At 37.0% G+C, this 23,266-nt stretch overlaps 1 protein-coding gene, 1 long non-coding RNA gene and 1 pseudogene across 3 annotated transcripts; 1 reads left to right on the forward strand and 2 right to left on the reverse strand.

Annotated features, from left to right (window-relative positions):
• Nucleotides 1-7,633: 7,633 nt before the first annotated feature.
• On the reverse strand, nucleotides 7,634-13,676 carry LOC148919547 (uncharacterized). Its single transcript, XR_016123863.1, has 3 exons — nucleotides 13,534-13,676; nucleotides 12,973-13,051; nucleotides 7,634-8,106 (listed from the first exon to the last, which is right to left on the reverse strand). It is a non-coding gene; the product is annotated as an uncharacterized LOC148919547 (long non-coding RNA).
• Nucleotides 9,833-12,514, forward strand: LOC148919548 (UPF0481 protein At3g47200-like; annotated as a pseudogene).
• Nucleotides 13,677-20,010: 6,334 nt separating the features above from the next.
• Nucleotides 20,011-21,980, reverse strand: LOC103319959 (BURP domain-containing protein 6-like). 2 transcript variants are annotated; one of them, XM_089045282.1, is made up of 4 exons: nucleotides 21,820-21,980; nucleotides 21,528-21,642; nucleotides 21,269-21,358; nucleotides 20,011-21,208 (listed from the first exon to the last, which is right to left on the reverse strand). In XM_089045282.1, exons 1-4 carry the CDS (start codon nucleotides 21,856-21,858, stop codon nucleotides 20,277-20,279), a joined length of 1,176 nt encoding a protein of 391 aa, XP_088901408.1. In that variant the 5' UTR covers nucleotides 21,859-21,980; the 3' UTR covers nucleotides 20,011-20,276. The 2 variants fall into 2 exon arrangements, with proteins under 2 accessions (XP_088901408.1, XP_088901407.1); XM_089045281.1 differs by having other exon boundaries at nucleotides 20,011-21,358.
• Between the last annotated feature and the right edge of the window lie 1,286 nt (nucleotides 21,981-23,266).

A 23,266-nucleotide genomic window follows, 5' to 3' on the forward strand; every position in this document is an offset into this window, starting at 1 on the left:
GGGCATGTTTTTATTCATTTATTACACTTAAACTCTGTAAACATATTATTTACCTCCCTCATAGTGTTTTAACCTATCCTACAGGTACAATTTCAATGTCCTTCAACTTTGTTTTTGGGTCAAATTTGTTTTCTTTTTGTGAAGTTGGGTCCCAAGGCCCAAAACACAAAAACTACCTGGAAGCATTTCCTGGGCCTATACAATCCTCAAGAAGAAGACAGGCCCAACATGGTGGGGAAGAGTCCAAGATTAAACCGCTCATGTCCAAGGAAGGAGAACAGAAAAGGCAAGAAATCTATGAGTTGACCTGAACCCAATTTTAAATCAACTTGTTCTTACAATTACCCGATCATTGTGCTATCATTAAGAGAAAATTTCTATTGCATCTACGGCCGGAGAAAGCAATCTGCAAGTGAGCTTTTCTAGTCATTAACCAAAGGCGAAACAAACTTGGTCCTTCCTTTCATACATATACATTGCAGGTGGGAATTCCTTTCCTAGCTTCTCTTTTTTTACTTTTTATTCTTTTCATTTCATAATATTTCTTCTGGATTACTGTATTGTTCTATAAATTGCTATATACCTTCCATTTGCCTGAAAGAGATACAACCTTTGCATCATTTTACTTTGAAAAGCAATAGGCACAAATCTATGGAAGCCGACCATTTAGAGAAACTGGCCTAAGACACACGTTTCTTAGAGAAACTTATTTTTCATTCACTATAGAAATTAAATATTATTAAATAATATAAAATTTCCAACAATCCCCCACATGAATGAAAAATCTAAGAAGAAATTGAGAGTACTGGCGGAAAAGAGATGCATCCTGAAGATGTGTCTTTTGGACTTGAACCTATCATAGTGAATACCTATCGGATTTACTTGGTGACGCAGTGGATATAATGATCTTGAACTGCTCACTGCAGTAGTAAGCCGAGACAATAGGAATCACACATCTCCAATCCTAATATATTATGGTTCATGCGGTTGTGTTCATTTTGGTCCTGAAAAATTCCCGGATTCATGAGAGCTTTAGAGAACTTAGCCATCTCGTTCTAATAAAAGCGACCCAACTTCTACTCACATAGGTGACACATTAATTAAGAATAGTCTGCTCTATTCCTCTTATTTATAAGATATCAGTATCATTAAACATAAGTATCCTTTATACTTCCGCAGACAACACACTTCTTTCATCATAGGAATGTGGTATAGTGTGTTAATAACTTTGAATCAATCCCAACCAATTTTCCTATTGAACCTAGACCATGGGATCTCCAATCAACTAGGTTAGGTTTCCGCCAGGCCGATTCATTCAATATGTTGGCTTTAACCTCATTCCCCTCGATGCTCAACTTACTCTCTAGTACAAAGTTTTAAATTTTCGATCCACTAGGTTGACTATAAACTGATGGGTGTGCACATTTCCATCTTATGAAATTATATTCATTTGAGAGTAGTTGTTTTCAAAAAGTCCTCCATACGTTTTGTTGGGACTTAATAAGTAATTTGCCAACTCTATCTTGGGGTAGACTTCCCCCACATTTAAGGTATTTGTAGGATCTTTAACCTTTTTATACCTTAAAATAAACGTTACTCATAAATTACCTTTCCATTCTTACACGAATATGAGATTGGAAAGATAGTTAAGCCAACCCCCACAATTCTCTTACAATTGTGGTTACTCTTAAACTACCAATGAATTTTCATACCTCAAGAACTTTGCAAATTACGTCTAGTGCAATTTTGCAATAGACTCCCACATTTTTGGGTTCTCATCATTTGTGTAATTTTGTTACACATATGAATATCCTCTAGGGAATTTTGAAGCCACTTTACTCAGCCCACCACCCTTGTTAAGGCTAGGATTCACATTCCATTGCGGATCATGCCAATCACTTGTGGACTTCTTTATCTCAATTGATATTCACTTTAGGTACTTTGTCTCTGTCAAAGAACCAACGTATTGTTTGAATCCTTCACGTACCCCATAGTTCATGATAACGTACCTCAAGTACCTTAAAGTCATGACTAACACATCTAAATGGTCATATCCAGGTTTGCCTGCAAAATAAAGAAACTAGAAACACAGTGTTTCCCCACACTTTTCTCATCATTTCCATTTAATGGAAATTTTCCCTTCATACAAACCACTGTAGGTTGAAGCCTCACAATTAGAAACTTAATTCTACAAAATAGGGCTTTACATCCACATTTCATTTGTTGTCTTTGTAAGACAGAGAAATATACCACGTTTCTGGTCATTTCAACACTAGTCTGGAAAACAGATTCAACAACTGCCGAACAGTTTCCAAATTCCTGAATGCGTACCAGCATTTTACAGTACCAGGGTTGGTTCACCAATGCTTAACACATACTCTACAGAAAAATTCCTGAAAGAGAGTGTTCTCTTAAATCTGAATCTGTTAGGTTAATTGCCTCTCGACCCACAGGTCCATTTGGCCCATTTTGAACTTCAATTTAAAATTCAATTCCTTTCTGCAAAAGGAACAACACGCACTGTAATACAAAAGCAGCCCATCAAAATGTAATTTCCCATAGAAAAACACAGATTTATGCATCAAGCTTTTCTTCCTGTAGAAGATGAACTCCGATTCTTTTCATATTTTCTTATTGTTCCATAAGAGATCTATCTTTAGATTGTTGGTGGAACAATAGAAAATATGAAATTTGTTGGAGGTAAAAACTAAACGGGTAGTAATTAGACCAACTTAAAGATGAGGAGGAGGAGGATGATGAAGGTGAGGACCCTCTGTATGTGAGAGCATTCGGTAAGTACATAGGCATGCATACAAAAGACAAATGTACGTGGTTCACCCGAATAATGGGCTACGTCCACGGAGAAGTATGTTCTCATTATGATAAAGACCGTATACATTGCACATAGGCTGAAGGTCTGAAGGCCGAGGGCCGAGGGCCAAGGTCAAGGTCAAGACCAAGGCCAAGGTCAAGAGTCTGGCTGAAGGCCAATGATCCGTGAGCTTGTAAATGGGCTCAGCATGAGGCCCTTGTGAGCCATATGGTGCCCTAGTAACCCGTCTCTCTCTCTCTCTCTCTTTTTCTTGAAGGAGAGAGGTCTCCTTTTATAATTGAGGGAGAGTCCCCTCTTCTTGTGTTTTGTCGATGTGGGACTCCCTTCCCTTTGCTTAGATTGACTTGGGAGTGCTCGGCCAGATATTGTACAAACAGGAGTCCCCCAAGTTCCCGATTAAGGAGGTATTTCTTGATTGGGGACTTGTAGTTATAAATGCACTGGCCAAGCAATGCTTCAGCTCCTTCTTCGCTTTCTCTCGTATGCGATCGGTGCAGAGTTGTTCAGCTTAGTACTTGCCGATCACCGAAGGTAAAGGTACCGAGTGTTGAGTAGCAGTTATTGAAGGGCATGGAGCTCGAGTCGCAAGACAACTATCTGGAGGCATGCACTATCGTAGGTGCTGAAGGTGTTGCGCAATAATGGGTATTGTTCAGCAGTTGGCATAGGTGCTAGAAGCTTAGAAGATTCTTCATTGGTGCCGTTTGGCATGTGGCATAGGCATGGAATGAAAATATATATCTTGGGAGGTGCCGTTCGGCATGCCTTGACACAGTAAGATGCCGCTCACAGGTGGCTTTGGAGCCGTAAGTGAAGAGCGTCTCCAGAGGTGCCGTTCGACATGTGGCCTTGGTGCCGCAAGGGAGAAAATTCATCATGAGGTGCTGTTCGGCAGGTAGCTTTGGTGCCGTAAAAGAGAAATGTCTCCATGAGGTGCCGTTCAGCATGTGGTCTTGAGAAGAGGCGCTGTAAGAGAGAAAATTCTTCATGTGCCATTCGGCAGTAGTTTTAGAAGAGAGGAATGTCTCCATGAGGTGCCGTTCAAAGATGTAGCCTTGACGCTAAATTAAGAGATATCCCATGGGAGGTGCCGTTCGGCATGTGGCCTTGAGAAAATGCGCTTTTCTTCATGGGGTGCCGCTCGGCAGGTGGCCTTAAGAAAAGGTGCCGGAGAAGTGTCACTTGTGGGGTGCCGTTCGGCAACACAAAAGTCGGAAGATGCCGTTGGAGCTTTGGGAGCCGCCGATCGCTTTGGAACCACTGATGAAAGCGATGTTGTAATCCTTCATGAGGTGCCAGCAGGTAGCCTTGGCACCGAAATGAAAGGTGTTGTTCGGCATGGCCTTGAGAAGAGGCGCCAAAAAGGTGTTACCCATGGGGTGCCGCTCGGCAAGCAAGTGTTTGCGAGCCTGATGCTATAAAGTTGATGCGGAGTTGCAGCCATAAGCTTTAGAAGTTGGTGCCGCCGTAAGCTTTAGAAGCTGATGCCCAAAGCTTGGGAGCTGATGCCCAAAGCTTGGGAGCTGATGTCGTGACTTAGGAGTTGCTGCCGTAAGCTTCAAAAGTTGATGCCGAAAGCTTGGGAGCCGATGCCGTAAGTTTGGAACCGCTGATGGAAGCCGATGTCGCCGTAAGCTTGCGAGCACTATTGTAGACTTAGGTGCATGTCGTTGGCTTAGGAGGATGTTTTTGGCTTAGGAGTTGTTGCCGTAAGCTTGGGAAGCTTAGGAGGCTTACTGCCGTAAGCTTGGGAAGCTTAGGAGGCTTACTGCCGTAAGCTTTGGGCCTAGCAAATGAGTAGCTGTAGGTCCCACGTGTCGTAGGTTATGTGATATGATGTTGAGGTCCCACGTGTTGTAGGTTATTTGACGTGTGGACAGACCCCATACGTGGCATTGGTAGTTCCGGCATATAAGGAGATTATGTGATATGATGTTGAGGTCCCATGTGTCATAGGTTATCCGGCATGTGCACAAACCCCATACGTGGTGTTGGTAGTACCAGCGTATGGGGAGATATTGTGATATTATGTTAAGGTCGCACGTGGCGAGGTTATCCGCGTGTTGATGCACTCCTACACGTGGCGCTGGTAGTTTCGTGTATGGGGAGATTATGTGATATGATGTTGAGGTCTCACGGTCGTAGGTTATCTGGCATGCGGATGCACCCCATACGTGGCGCTAGTAGTACAGCGCGTATGAGGGAGATATTGTGATATTATGTTAAGGTCGCAAGTGACGTAGGTTATCCGGCATGTTGACAGACCCCATATGTGGCGTTGGAATTTCCGGCGTATGAGGAGATTATGTGGTTATTAGATAGATGAATTCATGGTTGTTATACGATATTGGGAAAGAACTACGTGTGGCTTGATCCCTCTCAAGGGGTACGTAGGCAGCCTAGGGTGGTGCCTAGGTGCACCATGGACTAGATTTTATTTGTGTGGCTTATAGAGATTGGTTTTGACCAGGTTGTTGGTCCTAAAATTCGATTGAAAACAAGATGCGATTAAATAATCGTTCATACTCCTATTTGGTTGAGGGAGGTTATGTTAGGTTGTTTGGTTTTGGATTGTTTGAAGGCCGGAGGCCGATTATGTGAATTGCATGAGACTGTATTATGCGTGCTACCTGTTGGAGTACTAAATTGTGTTTTATGCAGGTTGAAATTTTGGGAAATGTCCTATTTACGGGAGACTCAGTCGAATTTTGCAGAAAGTCTCGTGCCTTGATTCCTTTTAAGGAAAAAGAAGTTATAGTTTGATGGGCCCGACATCGGGTGATGTCAGATTTCCACAGATTCACCTCGGGTTTCGAGAAATTCTGCGAGTCCCGTCAAGGCGTTGGTACTGTTCCTTATTGGTTGGATCTTGATCCATGTCTTCACATAACTTGTGATTCATCTTGATCGGTATATCAGCAGGTTTGCATCCAAGCATTCATGTTTCAGTGAGCAGATCTAATACATACTTCCTTTGAGACAGAAATATACCAATTGTGGACCTGGCTACTTCAATTCCTAGAAAGTACTTCATATCACCTAAATCCTTCATCTCAAATTCCTGAGACAAATACTTCTGTAGTTTCAGTTGCTCTCCTGTGTCGTTTCCAGTTACAACAATGTCATCCACATAAACAATCAATGCAATAAGTCTTCTTCCATCACTATTCAAGAACAAGGTGTGATCTGCATTACACTGTATATATCCAAAATTCTTCCTGGATTTAGTGAATCTGCCAAACCATGCCCTGGGGGATTGCTTTAACCCATACAATGACTTTCTGAGCTTGCAAACATGATTCTCCTTGTCATGAGCTAAGTTACATCCTAGTGGCAAGTCCATATATACTTCTTCTTCCAAGTCTCCATGTAAGAAAGCATTTTTTACATCAAACTGATGTAATGGCCAATCGAGATTTGCTGCTAGAGACAGAATGACTCTGATAGTTTTAATCTTGGCTACTGGGGCAAAGGTCTCTTGGTAGTCTATCCCATATCTTTGTGTGTACCTCTTCGCCACCAATCTAGCTTTATATCTTTTAATGGATTCATCTGCTTGAGTTTTATAGTATAAATCCACCTGCATTCCACTGTCTTCTTTCCATGAGGTACTGGCACGAGTTCCCATGTGTCGTTCTTCTAGAGAGCTCGCATTTCTTCATTCATGGCTTCTTTCCATTTTGAGTCTTCTAGTGCTTCAGTTACACTTTTGGGAACGGATGCCTGCCAATTGCTTCACAAAGTGTACCTGTGACTCTGATAATCTGCTGATGGATACATAATTGTTGATGGGATATTTCCCTTTTGCATTAAGATCACCGTAGTTAATCGAGGTTTTCCACGGTTCTTCTGCTTTGAATCTGATATGCGTGCTCTTGCCTTCAAATTAAATCATCATGGGATATTTTATTAATGTTATCAGTTTCAAGAAAAGATGTTACCTTAATGACATCCTTAGCAGGTGATTGGTATGGTAATCGAGTCAAGAATTCTCGAGCGAACAAAACTCCTCAATGTTCTCCTCCCGAGTTTGGCAGTAGGGAGACGACTGGCGTCACGGTCCTCTCGCGACTTGTCGCTTTGAAGCAGATTTGGATTTGGGCGCAGATCGCTTTCAACTAGCGATCGGTCGCTTTCGGTAGAGTCTCCGACAACCGATCGCTTGCATCCTCGCGACTGGTCAGCTTTAGTCTGTGACGATTTTGAAAGAAAAAATTCTGAAATTTGAGAAGTGTTGGCATCGCGATCCTCCTCTTGTACGTCTGAAAAATATATGTCAGATTTCCGGAACACAACATCCATTGAAATATAGACCTTCTGACTAGGAGGATGATAAGACCGGTACCCTTTCTGATGAGATGCATAACTGATGAAAACACATTTTTCGGCGCGGGGATCCAATTTGCTGCGTTGGTGATCATGTAATGGACAAAGACCACACAGCCAAAAATTCGGCTTTCCAGGTTTTGGGTAGGAAGTATTTGGATATGGTGGTGGAGTGTTTGAAGTGGTGTTTTGAAATTTAGGATACTAGAGGGAATCCGATTGATGAGGTATCCTGCAGAGACGATGGCTTCGCCCCAAAAAGATTGTGGCATATTGGCACCAAAGAGCAAGGCGCGAACTACTTCCAATAAATGTCTGTTCTTTCTTTCCACCACTTCATTCTGTTGGGGAGGGCATGAGCGTTGATGTATGATGCCATGATCTTGTAAGAACTGATTAAGATCATGGTAGAGAAATTCTCCGTCATTGTCAGAACGAATGACCTGAATTCTAGCATGAAACTGAGTCTCCACCATTTAATAAAACATTTGAAATTTGGAACTGACTTCCCCTTTAGTTTTGGGAAGGGAAACCTAAGTCATGCGTGTGCAATCATCTATAAACGTGACAAACCATTGGGCCCCTGCCGAAGTGTCAATTTTAGCAGCTCCCTAAACATAAGAATGAACAAGAGAAAACGGAACCAAAGTCTTATTTGAACGTAATAGGAACGTGACACGATGACTCTTAGCCAATTCACACGTATCACACTGGATGCTGGAAACATCAAGACTGGAAAATAATGATGGAAACAACTTCTTAAGATAACCGAACAAGGCATGCCCAAGACGTTTATGCCATAACCATTTGTCTCTCTCCCCCTAAGAACGAGTTCCACTAGTTCTGAAAGCTTGACCAACCTTGTCCTCATTATCCGGTGCCCAGTCCAAGTAGTAGAGTTTGTCCCGTCAAGTACCACAACCAATCATCTTTCCTGTGAGGATGTCCTGAAAAACACAATGATTCGACCAAAATGTTATGGTACACCCCAAAGTAGTAGTAAGTTGTGCAACAGATAACAAGTTATGGTCCAAAGATGGAACAAGTAATACAGAATCCAAATGTAGGGAAGTAGAGAGAGATAGAGAGTCATCCCCGACCACAGGGGAGGAGGGAGTACCATAAGCATTAGACACCGCCGACATAGTGAATGATTGGCGACTAATAAGTTGGCTAAGATTAAAAGTCATGTGATCCGTAGCACCTGAGTAAATAATCCATGCAAATTTATGAGATGACGTATGAAAAATAGAACCTTTGGTGGTGGCGATAAAAGCATGAGTCCAAGTAGCTGGGTCAACAGGATTGACCGCATGCTTCTTTGAGTCTGCAAGAAGGGGAAGAATCATAGGGGTTCCTGACATTGCAGCGGAAGTGAGATGGGAGATGAGAATGTGAGGAATTGTGATTGGAGGAATTTGATTTGAGGAATTTGATGTAGGAATTAGATTTGAGAGGTATGTGTATAAGATTTTAGGGTATGTGTTTAGGGATTTTGATAAGAGGATTTGAGGGATTTGGATTTGGGGAAAATATGAGGAATTTGATTTAGGGTTGGGGATTGAATGTGAGAAATTTGAGATAAGGGTTTAGAGACAACCTAGGATCGATTGCTCTGATATCATGCTGAAATATGAATATGTTTTGAATGTATTAGGTTAACTTTATTCTTCTCCATAAGGAGATATATATAAGAGTTTACAGGGTGCTTTACAAGGAATTAGATACAGTAAAGAATTAGGAAATTATCTCCTAATTATACAATGATTTATGACTTATATAAAAAATAGGAAAGTAAATCCCTTAATTAATCAATGAAATAAAAATCTTTGATTAATTAGGAGACTCACATCAACACCCAAGACGTGCATCGACATGTCAAAGCAACGGCGAGGAAGCTATGAGGAGTTGACCGGACTTCCAAACAATGTTCTTATATTGAAATGTAGCAGAAGAGCAAGTGCATTGAGCTTTTCTAGCTACTCCATCTACCAAAGGCAAAACAAAAAAAAATTGTGTTTCAATCCGTATCAGGTATGTTTTCAATGCCCAACACCTTTCTTTGTCTTTCATAATTTTGCTATGTTTGCTTGCACATCCAATTTCTTGAAGCTTTTAAGTGTCTTATGTTTCATTGTAGTTGGAAATTGGAATTGAGCAGAAGGTTATGTGAATGTCGTATATAATTTTCTTCTCTTCTAATGGGATTTTGGTTTGTCTATGTTTTGACTGGAAGCATAATCTACTATCTGATATCATCATACACAAAGAAATTGCTTTATTAGAAGCTCCAATAAGTTGAGGGGAAATAAGGAAAGATATATGTACTATGTAGGAAAAAAAAAAGTGGGGTTTGTATGTTAATGTAAAATAAACTTTCGTACTGATTCACATGATTAGTAGGAATTTTTCAATCAAAACTGCATTAGAATCTTCCAAGAATACTTACAAGAAACAGAGTTGACCAGAAGAGTTTTGAATGGTGCATTCAAATCGAATTCTTAAGGCACTAGTGTGGTATATATGTAAAAGTCTTTGTGTGTTTGGTCTTATAGTTGCAATGTTTGTATTAATTTTCTCAACCATCTTGAAAAATTTGTTTATTGTTGTGTCAGTGACTATCATTTCATTATCATCCATTACGATTGACAACAACAAACACATCAGCGGAAAATGGAAGGAAGCGATCAAACTCCACATGATATTGAAAACCCTTAGATTCCATTAGTAACTTCAATGAGTGAGGAGTTGGATGGCTTGTCTCCCCTCTCCTCTTTGTGTTGCATTTATAGAGTTCCTGAACGACTACGGCGTGTGAGTGAAAAGGCCTACACACCTCAGGTAGTCTCTATAGGCCCACTTCATCATGGCGAGGAAGGCCTAAAAGCCATGGAAGATCACAAAAAGAGGTACTTGCAAGATTATATACGTCGGACCAAGAAGCAAGTAAAAGACCAAGAAGCAAAACTGCGCAGTTGTTATGCAGAAACCATTCAGGTTAGCAGTGATGAATTTGTGAGAATCATTCTAGTGGATGCCGCCTTCATCATTGAGGTCTTGTTGAGGTATCGTGTCGATGAATTGCAGGATGAAAATGACCGTATATTTAACAAACCATGGATGTTGCAGGACGTATGGCCTGACATGCGGTTTTTTGAAAATCAGTTGCCATACTTCATTCTTGAGGAACTTTTTGACCCCGAAAAAATCAAAGTCTCTTCTAACAATAACAATATTGAGATGCTTTCGATACTCAACCTTTGCCACAATTTCTTCAAAACTCTAATGCATATAGAGGGAACAGATGGCAATATGGAGAAATTATGTGCTTCTAAAGTAGAACACTTTGTAGATTTTTGTAGAAATTTGTATCTACCTCTGCCATTGAAACCACCTGCTAAAGGGCCAATTGAAACTCTAAGGTGGAATCACCGAAAAACTTATTCGGCATACAATTCGCTAATGGGATTCTAGAAATTCCAAAATTAGCAATAAGTGATGAGACAGCTTACAATCAGAAACCTCCTTGCCTTTGAACAATGCCATTGCATGGAGAATTATTTTAAGACATCCTTTGTCAAGGGAGGTTTTGTGCAAAAACTATTTTATACACATGAAAAATTATTTTATACCCCAAGTGAAGCCCCTATTTTATACTCATGAAAAACAATTTTTGTTATTCAAAAAAAAGCAATGCATATTCGAAATATAAGTGAAAAAAAGTGTATTGTCTATGATTTTGTTTTTGTATTTTAGGTGCGTGCAATTGGATCTAAAATTGACACATAACTATGATACACTTAGAAGACATATAATTATGCTTATGAAATATGCTAGCGTCAGTCGCATGTGGGCATGTGTCACCCTATTACCATACTGTATGTCCTGGACAGTAGATGACTGAACCTTTGCCTCCGACCCAAATATGCATATATTTTCCTACCTTTCTTGAGCTTTATAAGCGTCCAACTCCATTCATAGTTGATTTCGAACCAAAAAAAAGAAAAGAATTCATAATTGAATTATTTTTCCAACTATATGCACGAGGACCTATAGCCTTTTCGAGTGTATAATTAATTAGCATGAAGAAAAAGATAGAATTCTTTTCTTGCAGACCCATACATAAATGTAGATTCGATACATTTACAGAGTCCACCCGTAGAATCTCTTCATAGCCACCAAAAGATTGCAAAAAGTTCACAATATTTTTAAACGTCTGATAATATAAATATCCAAAAATTATAGTTTTGACTGTGCTTAGTTACAAGCTCACGCTACTAGGTTCGGTCAAAACTAAGCAGGGTATTTAAGTGATTGGTTGCAATGGAAACCTTCTCAGATGAGGCATTAGTGGTCTTCAGCTCTTCACCTTGGCATTGGTGGGTGAAGTCGCACAAAGCACATCCCCTACCCTCGGGTTAGTAGAGTCTCCTGACCACAAAGGTTGGGTAGCGCAAGCAAACCAGAAAAATTATAGTTTTGTGATCTTCTAATTTTATTTTATTTTTTACACTAAACAAACACAGTTGATTTAAGTAGAAATCAATTTAGTCCTTTAGCCAAGCTTGATGGTAAAGTGGGGCAAATCACACAATCCATATCCACCCCTTGGAATCTCCATAACCCCCAAAAAAGTTTCAAAAAAAAAAATCACAAATAATTTGAAATGTTTGATAATGAATGTACACAAATTATAGCTCCGGGATGGGAGCTTCTAATTTTTACACTCCATAGCCACCAAAAAAAAAAAAAAAAACCAGTTAATTTAAGTAGAAATCAATGAAGTGCTTTATTTCACTAAGCCAAGCTTGATGGTGAAGAACTGATCAACTAATATTTCTTTTGCAGGTTCTGAAAGAAAAAGTAAGAGGAAAAATAAAACATTGCTTTTCTTCTTTTATTATTATTCGAACCAATTAAACTGGGGCTGCTCATAAGCGCTTCTATTATAAAAATGTTGAAATCTTCATAAGAAATCCAAGTGCCTCCTGGTAAAGCAATTGGGAGTGCTAGCTTATTTAGAAAGCGCTTCTAAACTTTTAAGTCAAAAGCTGTCATAAGCGCTTTTGGTTGTTAAAAAAACGCTTTTAGTTATTCTGGAAGCATTCCCAAACAGGCCCTTGGTTATCTATGGACTTCTCCTTTTTATATCCTTTATCCCAAGGGTATAAAAAGGAGTGAGCTAGGAACCCACTAATTAATACAACATGCCAAGCCTTAGAAAGGTAAAGCCAGGGTAAGCATAACATGAACAGTGAAAACCAGGTTGCCCTACATATGGATGTCATTGCAGCTGTTGTTCTTCTCATATTCACTATCATGCTAACTGTCTGCTCTGTTGTCTCTGTTACTTAACTTAATGTTAAAGTATTTTAGAGATCGATTGAACCAATGTTGTGCCTATTGTTTTCTTATAGTTCGTTTGTGTGAGTGGTGGTGATATCCAAATTATTTGTTTGATGTAGGACCAAATATATAATTTTTAACAAATGTATCAGGGGTAACTCCCTTGGCACTGAGAGTTTGAATCGCTCATTTATATACAAACAGAAGAACCTCCACTTCCCTAGTTTATTTCTTTTGGCTCTGTGGAGCATACTTCAAAGTAATTTTCATAGGCACAAGCAATCACTCTTTTTTTTTTCTTTTTTTTTTTTCGATAAGACTAGTCTAGAGCATTATCAAATACGTTTAGGCCATTACCAAACGTATAGCTACTGTCCCCTTTTGATTTTTTACTTTTTCAGAGTTATTACCTGTATAAAGAATTTAGCATTTTCCCATTTAATAGCCAGAGATTGAAGATTTCTTACCAGAGAAGCTGATGGTCTCAAAAGTTGATTTCAGAAAGGATCTCACTAGCCTCAAGGTCGGTTCTCAAAATCGAAACTTCTGCAACACATAGTAGGAAGTTAGGGCATCAAGTTTTTTTGGAATCACACCTCAGAATCGAAATTCAAAGAGAAATCAAAACTAACAGATCCCATTTTGACTTATATCTCCATTTTGATTGATGCCAAAAGAATGTTTCAATGAACTAGATCTAATTTCCTACATAAACAATGAAAACAAAATCCCGAACCATATAGTCATCAAAGCAACTAGAACCCTTTTCTTATCTTCTATATTCAAATCTAAAAACAGCCTGTAATAAGAATAAAGTTTTCTTATCCAACAAAAACATTATTGAATTTCTGAAAGCATACAAGAGTAATGCAATAATATTTTCATCAAGTAAACCCAAAACACAAAATATACCCAAAATCAAAATGAATAGAGAATAGAGAATTAGAATCACAGTCACAATCGCACTCAAATCAAACCCAAATGAAATCAAAACTTACATTGAAACCAAAGAGAAATAGAAAGCTCACATGATATTAGGAGAAAACCTAGAAATCGAAACCACAGAGACGAAAAGGACGACAAAGAGGACGCTCGCTCGTGCTAGTCCCTCGCTCTTGTCTCGCTCGCACTGGTCTCATTCGGATTTTGCTCGTCTTGTTTAGTCTTTTTTGTTTTCCTTTTGATGCGGTACCCGAGTGCGTTTTGAAAAATAAAAATAAAAAGTTTAAAAAAAGTTAATTGGTCACTGGTGTATTAAATGAGAGAAGTAAGGCGATCTTGGCATATGTGTTCATCACTAACTATATAATTTAAGTTGTTTTCAGTGACTAATTTAAATAATGGTATGAAAATTTGGTCATTAAAAATTAAAAAATAGGGGTCAATTATTTTAGTGATCATGTAGTATTATTAGTCATTAAGGGCTCGTTTGGTACACCGTATTAGACTCTGGATAGAAGTAAATAGTCTATGTCAGGTGTTTGGTGTCAACTTGTATTATTTAATTTCCCGACTATTTTATACGGGTTGGGCTTTTAATACTCTCCTGACTTGACTAATTAATACAACACACACTCCCCGGTTTAGATAATACATGCTTAATTATACGGCTAAGCACGCGTTCTACAAAAAAAATCTGACGTTCTTTTCATCTTCTTCTCCCTAGGGTTCTTCTCTGCTATCTTCTCCACAGGTTATTTTCTTCACGCTTCTCTAGATATCCATCTCTCACTCTTTCTCTCTTTCATACTCTCTCCAATATGTTTCTTCTTGCTTCTTCTCTATTCTTTATATATTTCGATTTTTTTATTAAATTTTTGTAGAAATTAGATTATGTATTTTTCGTTTTTGAAATTAGGTTATGCTTACTTACATGCATGAAAGCTAAATCGTAAAAGTGATCAAATTCCATTGATGTCAGAGACATCAATGCTTTATCTTTTTGTGAATAGGCACTTGGAAAGTGATCAAATTCTATTGATATTTTTTCCCAAAGAAAGATTGTGCCATATATACTTTATTATTAGATTGTGGTTCTTGCATATCATGATTTGGTGCATGATGTGGTTCATGACAAACTACAATTTGGAACAACGACGCCAACAACGGAATGCCATTAGGAGTCAAAGGTTTTTCAAGATTGCAACTCGGTCAAATTATTTAGATAGCATTATAGGAATTGATGACATACAATGTGTGAACCAAATTAGGATGGATAGGAGCACTTTCCATTATTTATGTCAATTGGTTCGTGATGATGGGAGAGTGAGAACAAATGGTTCAGTAACCATAGAAGAGCAAGTGTGTATGTTTTTACATACACTCGCACATCATGTGAAGAATCGTACAATGAGTAGTAGATTTAAGCAATCGGGGGAGACTATTAGTAGATACTTCAATTCAATCTTGGATGGAGTGATACGATTACAAGGTAGACTTTTGAAGGTGCCGGAACCCATACCTGATAATTGCACCGATAATAGATGGAGATGGTTTAAGGTACTGTAAAATTAAATTAAGATTGACCAATTTTAGTATTATATTTATATTTTAAGTTTCTAAGGTACCTTTTTTTTTTTTAATTGCGTAGAAATGCTTGGGGGCGTTGGATGGGACTTACATTAGGGTTCGTGTCCCTGAACAAGATAAACCAAGATATCGAACACGAAAGGGGGAGGTTGCAACCAACGTATTAGGAGTTTGTACTCCTGACATGAAATTTATATTTGTTTTCCCTGGTTGGGAAGGATCTGCTTCAGATTCTAGGGTGCTACGAGATGCAATTAGTAGACCAACAGGATTAAGAGTTCCTACAGGTAATATTAGATTTTTGTGTTTCATTATGGTAATATTAAGCTTGATTATCTTTTTGGTAAGGTACATAATATTTGTTTAATTGTTAGGATGTTATTATCTTGTGGATGGTGGGTACACAAATGGTCAAGGATATCTGGCTCCTTATAGGGGTACAAGATATCATTTATCTGAATGGAGGAAGAAGCATTGTTAACCATACTTGAGGACGTAGTCAACCGAGGTTTACAATGTGATAATGGTTCCTTTAAATCTGGAACAATGATCCAAATTGAAAAATCATTGGCTGAGAAATTTCCAAATACTGATTTAAGGGTAGTCCCACATATTGAGTCCAAGATGAGGTTTTGGAAAAAATTGTATGGGATAATATTTGACATGATTAACAAAAGTGGTTTTGCTTGGAATGATTCTTTGAAATGCATTGAGGTTGACAGCTATGAAGCATGAAACACTTATGTGCAGGTTAGTACACTTGTTAAGTAATATGAAATTCTTATATTTTTTTATGCTTATATTTTTATTTATAATTTTCCCATTTTGATGCAGCATAACAAGGATGCTGATGGTTGGAGGGGGAAACAATGTCTAATATATGATAGGTTGAAAAATATATTTGGGAAGGACCGAGCAACTGGTAGAGGGTCTGCAACTCCCACTAAAATGATGAATGAGCCTGTGCATCACATTGATGTCAATGATGATGATGAGGAAGTTGAGGTTGATCCAGATCATTCTGCCTCTTTGTCAAGATCAAATCAACAAAACTCAGCTAGCTCAAGCAGTCGACACTGCAAACGAAATGCAGATACTGATATTCAAAAGGAAATGGCTAAAGCATTTGGTGAGATGATTTCTAAGTCTGGTGATCAATTGAAAACTATAACTAATAGTTTGGTGAAAGGATCAAAACCAAGACCTGACATTGCTGCTGAATTGGCAAAGATGGACTTATCTATTAATGACCAAATTAAGGCACTACGACTAATTTTGAAGAAAGCAAGTGATGAGAGAACATTCCTAACATTGGATGGTGTTTGTTCTTCTCTTACTTGGGGCGAGGGAGCTGTGATTCACTCTTTGATGTAGTTTGGTTTATGAACAACTTTCCCTTTTGCTTTTATCACCTTAGTATGTGATCACTTTGAATTATACATTATTTGGTACTATTTTTATTAACGTATGCGAGTATGTTGGAATTTTTATGAGATACTACAATTATGATAATGGGTTATATGAAAAAAAAAAAATTGAAAAACAAATCTTGTCATATGAATCTTACCAAAAAAAATTTGTGCCATTTAAATCTCAATTTCCATTAAAATTATCAAAGAATTTTTTTTATTTTAAAAATAGTTTGATCTGATGTTATCCGCAACATCACCAAACACAGTATAACTTAGTCAGACTATATATCCGGAACAACACCAAACGCCTTATAATATTATGGATAAATAGTCAGATTTCTAAGACATTAATACTATTGACGGAAATTAGTACAGATCCGACGTACCAAACGAGCCCTAAATTCACTGTATTTGTGACAATTATTTATGTGGTCACAAGGAAATTGGTTACTACTGACCTTTTTTCTTGTAGTGTAGAATACCCAATTTTAAATTTAAATTATAATTAAAGATATATAGCAAAGGAGATAATGGGAATAATACTTCTTGTTGACAGAAGGAGAGGAGAAGATGTTGTTGCCAAGTTGCCCACCCAAGATAATAGAAGATTTAGTCAATAGAGGGAGAATTTGACCCCAAAAAAAGAGAGGGAGAAACTTGCTGCTATGTGGTAGCAAAGAGAGAAAGAGAAACAATAAGTCTAATAGCCAAAAGAGAAGGGAAGAGAAGATATGGGACCACCTGAATGAATAACATATGTGTAGAATTTACTTTTAATTTTTTTTAAATTTTAGGATGGGCTTATAACATATGTAGATTTTTATTTTTATTTTTAAAAAATTTGGGCTGGGCAGGCACTTAGCCTGCCCTGTGCTAGCACCGCTCATGGGAGCAGTAATCTTTATTTTATAATATATATGATAATAGATTGATTTTTATTTTATTTTTTCAATCCATATATATATATATATATATATATATATTAAAATTCGAAAGCCTCCTGGCCTACGCATATTGGTCGGTGTAGGTGGTGGCTGAGGTGATGATAAGTATTGCGCAGCCTCCCCATCCTTGTTAGACTACGGAAGCTTGCAGACTTCAGTTTGTCGTGGATTGCTGTTAACTTCTGCATTACTCCATTTTCTGTCTTCTTCATTGTCTCCCAATTGTGGCTGTGGATAATATGGTTTTCATCTTGAAAGAAACCCAAATAAAGAATCTTCAAAAATCTTCACTACGACTTAACATCTGCTGTCCACGTCACTGTTGTTTTACCAGAGTTATAAGCCATCATCACTACCTTTTTTTTTGTTCGTCTTCAAAACAACAAGAAGAACAAATCCATTAATTTGTACTTGATTAATATTAATAATAAAAAATCACAAATGAATTGAAATGTTTGATAATAATGTTTACCTAACTTGAGGGAGAATCATGGAATAAATATAGTAAGTAACAAGTGAAGTGATCAAACACTAACACATGTATGTAAAAATTTCTATCAAGTGTCAAATTGCCATTTAAATCAACAAATCCAAATTTAACGTTTTACAGTAGAGCTCATTTTTGTCGGGAAGAAATGTAGTCTTCAGAAAAGAGTAGAAAAAAATGTTTTGTAAACTCACATGAGTAATCTTTATTAGTGAGTGGAGGAGAGACGTAAAGCAAAAATGATGAAAACTTCCAATTTCTACTAAAATTATAATGAATCTCAGCCCCAGAAATTAATTTTAGTAGAAATTGGTACACATAGGAAGTTTGTAAAGTACAACACTTTGTAGATTTTTGTAGAAATTATGTGCTTCAGAAATCTTGGGCTTCTATTAAATATTTCAATTTATGCCCAGTTTGGTGAGAAGTCCAAGTTCGGCACCTTGGGCTTAACTTAAGATTTTTTATATTTTTTATTTTTTCCTGATAAACTTAAGAATCAACCGTCTAGGCTTGAGACAAGTTCTGTTCAAATTAAGTCCCTTAATAGAAACCAGGCTGCAGAAGTTGACTGATAGCTCTTGGCATTTGTGTGCTTGGCAGGAAAGAGTTCCAGTAAAGTTGAGGCACTGGGAGAGCAGCATGGCTTGCCAGAGCCACCATTGTCAATTTGAACTCTCATTACTATGTATGAGATCACAAATTGAAATGAATTATTAAATTAAAAGATAAGTACTTAGCGCATTTTTCTGTTTAATACTCGTATTATACACGTACATATATATTTTTCAATAATACTTCCATTTTCCATATACAGTTAAAGACTCGGTAAAATACAAAGTTTGTTAAAAAGTAATGTACAATACACGTTTTATACATATACGTACATATTTTTCACATTTAATAATGTTTTTTTTAACAAACTTTTGAATAATACATACAAAATTCATATATTATACACCTATTTTTCACATATTATTGAATAAAAATAATGTATATTAAAAAAATTAAAAAAATTATATAGTGGCCAAACTTTTCAGATGTATCTTGTCAAAATTTTGCTGAATAAAACATGTGCATATTTTATTCGTACTTTTTCCGTTCCATATTTTACTAACAGTGAGATATTGGAAATATTAATTATGAAAGTGCAAAGCTTACATTGAGAAATCCCCCTCTCCTCTAATCTTGTGCTTCAAAAAGAGCTTACACTGAGAAGAGCAAAGATGAGTGGTAGATGGAAACCCGTTAAGACTGAAATACTTATGCTACAGAAAGGTGGTGAATATGAAGGAAAAAAGATAACTAATATGTATAAGATCATGTTTTTTTTTTTTTTTAAATGTAAATAACAAATTAAGTCATCAAACACTGACAAAGAAAGTAAAACCACTTTAGTTCATCAAATCCAAATTTTGATCTGTATTAGTGATCGGAGGAGAGACCTGAATTTTAAATCAACTTTTTTTTTTTTTTTGGGGTCAAGGAATTTTAAATCAACTTGTTCTTACAATTACCTGATCATTGTGGTATTATTAAGAGAAAATTGCCGGAGAAAGCAATCTGCAAGTGAGCAGATGCGAATTCCTTTCCTTCTGTTTTTCTACTTTTTATTCTTTTCATTTTATAATATTTCTTCTGGATTAATGTATTGTTCTATAAATTGCTATATATATTGTTCTATAAATTCCTTTCCTTGTGTTTCATGGTATGTTTTGATTTGGTATTTGCTTTGTAATCTAAATTTCAAGAACTAAATTGACACACTGGTCAAAGTTGAGGGGGTTCTTTGTATTTTATAGTGAGATTGATCTTGCTTCCGTTGTAGAATTTCTAATTGTGTTTGCATATGCTATATAGCATGCAAACTTAAATACTATTTAGGGAGGCACTTGTATGCTTTACATGATGGATTAGATTAGTACTGGAATTTGATGCTTTAAATGATGTGATAAAGGAAGTTTGCTTTGGTGTTACAGACAGAGCATGGAAAATATGTTGTTTTGCGTCTTGGTATGTTTCTGGATACATTAATTCTTTATAGTTTGAGGACTATGATATAAATGAAGGCTTCTCTAAATATGTTGTTTTCCAACGTAACAATTCAACACTCAAACATTGGGGAGAACGAAATTAAGTAGAACCACAACAGCATGCTTTATTATGAGTACAAGTTGAAGTCTATATAGTTACAAGAGAAAACATGATCGGGTTAATTTCAAGCAGTTTCTATAATCTGTGTTTTTCAGGCAACCCGACCACTAATCCCAAAAACTTCATCTCATCATATATCTTACACCACATAATGAAGAGGCAGAAATAAGTAGGGAAATAATTATACAGGGGTGCAACCCGACCAAGCTTATTATAGGTACAGTGCTAAGTGATGATCATGCAGATTATTTGTGGTTCGGAACCCAGGCAATAGCATCAGTGTAAATGAAATGGCAGATGGGAATGGTTCCGGGCTTAACCTTGACGATTTGGAAGGACACATGCTCTGGGTTCCATTCTGATGTGTCTAGATGGCAGATGGTTACTGCTTTAACCTTCTCCCCATCATCGCCTTTCAGGGAGAGAACATAAGCTGCTGTATGTTTTATTGCATGGCAGAAAAACACAGCATAGGGATAGTTCTGCTTATGACACACAACGACTTTGTCGCCTGCCAACTTCTTCAGTCCCGGCATTGTTGTATAGTTGTGGATGGACATGGTGGCTCCTTTTTCCAATACCTCCGTCGAGATTGCTTCAACGTTTCTTGTTCCAAGCTTCGAAGTGCTAAAATCAACCATTGATTCTAAAGATGTGGCGCAATATATTTCCTCTCCCTTGAGGCCTGGAGCTTCACACTCTTCGATTGTTTGCTTAATTGTTTTGGCTTCCTCAGATGTTGGCTTCACTGAAAAATGGTTGAAAATTTCTGGTAGTTTCTTAGAGGAGAAGGGGATCGATTGAGCGCTTTCTCGTGGCAGGAAAGTAGCCGTGTTTAAATTTGTAGGGAATTGGAACTTCATTGTTGTGCCAGGGCGCATGTCCTTCTCCAAGAAGAAAATAGCTAAGTCTTTATTGCCCGATGAAGCACCTGTTTGCGTGTAATGTTTTTGAGTGTAATGTTTATTGCCCAATGGGTAAGTTTCAGGTTTGCCTTTTCCATACCCTTTTTGAGTGTAATGTTTATTGCCCAATGGGAAAGTTTCAGGTTTGCCTTTTCCATACCCTTTTTGAGTGTAATGTTTATTGCCCAAGGGGAAAGTTTCAGGTTTGCCTTTTTCATAGTGTTTTTGAGTGTAATGTTTATTGCCCAATGGGAAAGTTTCAGGTTTGCTGATTCCATACCCTTTTTGAGTGTAATGTTTATTGCCCAATGGGAAAGTTTCAGGTTTGCCCTTTCCATACCCTTTTTGAGTGTAATGTTTATTGCCCAATGGGAAACTTTCCGGTTTGCCCTTTCCATTGCCCTTTTCTTCATTTGTGGAGTCTGCAAATTATATATCAACGTCATAATGGAAAATAAGTAATCAGCCGATTTGTGAATATGTGTCTCTCATGTAATGACAGTAGTTAACTGATAAATATGTGGTCGCACAAATTTTAGTAAAATGGCAGGTAGAAAAGATATCTAAGATTCTAAAGTGCTCAACACAAACCGGGATGCAGAAGTTCACTGATAGATCTTGGCATCTGTGTGTTTGGCAGGACCGAGTTCCAGTAAAGTTGAGGTGCTGGTTGAGCAGCATGGTTTGCCAGTGCAACCGCTGCTAGCTGCAACATTAATTCAAACTCTAATTAAAATCAAATCTCACAAAGTGTAATTAATTAGTGGACGACACTTAAGTACGTACTAAATAAAATCGGAGAGAATTATAGGAACACAAAATTTTCGTTTATATAGAGTACGATGAGAGAGAATGGAAAAGTTAATCAAATTGCAGAGCTTACACTGAGAATAGCAAAGATGAGTGGGAGATGAAACTCCATTAGGACTGAAATTAACTGGGCAATAGATGTAGCTAGTGGATATGAAGCAAGAAATTAAAGAAAGTCGGAGCTGGCTCCTATGGTAACAATAGCAACTGGCTTCACCATTTTATAGACGAATGATGAGGGGTACCCAGAAGTAACACTCCACCCACCGATATAGGGCTTAATTACATCTCAGTGCCTCACTCACTTAAATTCATTTGAGGCAAGTGGCTTGATGTGATGTATCAGACATAATTCTGAATCAAATTCAATTGTTGCACGCGGGAAAAAGGTACTAAAGGTTCTTGAGGTAAAACCTCACAGCTGGATGGTCCATAAAATACATGATTAATCATAATGCATCGGTTTTTGTCGAAAATTAGAACCGAATCCGATACTATTTATCTGGTTTGGTTCGGTTTGGTTTAAACAAATTTCAAAAACTTTCCAGTTCGGGTTGAACTAGTTTCAGTCCAGTTTGGTTTTGAACCGGATTATTAAAATAAATTTTTAATACAAATTTCAACTGAAATTTTATTTTTTTGACTTGAAAATTAATAAATTATTTAATTTCATATAAAAATAAATATTAAAGCTAGAAAAGAGAGATGTTTTGAAATTGAACTTGGATAAATATTAGTTATGAGATTAAAAATATAGCATTGAATATAAATAAATATTGAAATTATATATTTTTTAATTTGACTATTTGGTTCGGTTTTTGAAGATAGAACCGGATCCAAAACCGGTCCGGTTTGGTTTTTGAGTTTTTGGTCAACTCGATTTTTTTCTAGTTTTTTTCGGTGCTGTTCGGCTCGGATTTCCAATTTGCCGATTTGAATGCCCACCCCTATGTCCATGTATAATTAGAGGGTACAATTATTGGCATCAGCAATCCTACAATGCATCCTCTAGATCTTTTCCCTTTCCAATTTATGCTTTATTAATTTTACTTGATTTTCCTTGGTTCAGAAAATTCCCAGAAAACAAAAGATCTCATTTCCTTGGAGCAATAATCTTTATTTTATAATATATATGATAATAGATTGATTTTAATTTTAATTTTTCAATACATATATATATATATGTGTGTATATATATATATATATATGTGTGTATATATATATATATATATATATATATATATATAGCTGATTTCATTCCCTTTTCTCCATTTACACTCCCTTTTGCTTTTTAAAACTTTTTTTTTATAATCAATTTTGTTCATTCTTTTTTCTATTCTACCTTTACCCTACATTAATTTGTTTTTTACTTTACTTTTATACTATTTCTTTTTCTTTATACTCAATTTTCTAACTTACACTCCATTTTTAGTATTAAATGGGGAAAAAAAAAAACTTAATTTCTTACTCGATTAAAGGAAAAAATACTGAAAATGGAGTTCAAGTTGGAAAATTATGTA

Source organism: Prunus mume, linkage group LG2 (assembly GCF_029339155.1).
Source record: "Prunus mume cultivar Tortuosa linkage group LG2, ASM2933915v1, whole genome shotgun sequence".
Classification (NCBI taxonomy): Eukaryota; Viridiplantae; Streptophyta; class Magnoliopsida; order Rosales; family Rosaceae; genus Prunus; species Prunus mume.

Excerpts from the sequence above, each read along its gene's own strand:
- LOC103319959 (XM_089045281.1), bottom strand. The coding sequence starts at position 21,858 with ATGGAGTTTCATCTCCCACTCATCTTTGCTATTCTCAGT. Across the intron at positions 21,643-21,819 it reads TCATCTTTGCTATTCTCAGT|CTAGCAGCGGTTGCACTGGC; the intron begins GTAAGCTCTGCA and ends TTAATGTTGCAG. Across the intron at positions 21,359-21,527 it reads CAGTGAACTTCTGCATCCCG|ACTCCACAAATGAAGAAAAG; the intron begins GTTTGTGTTGAG and ends TATAATTTGCAG.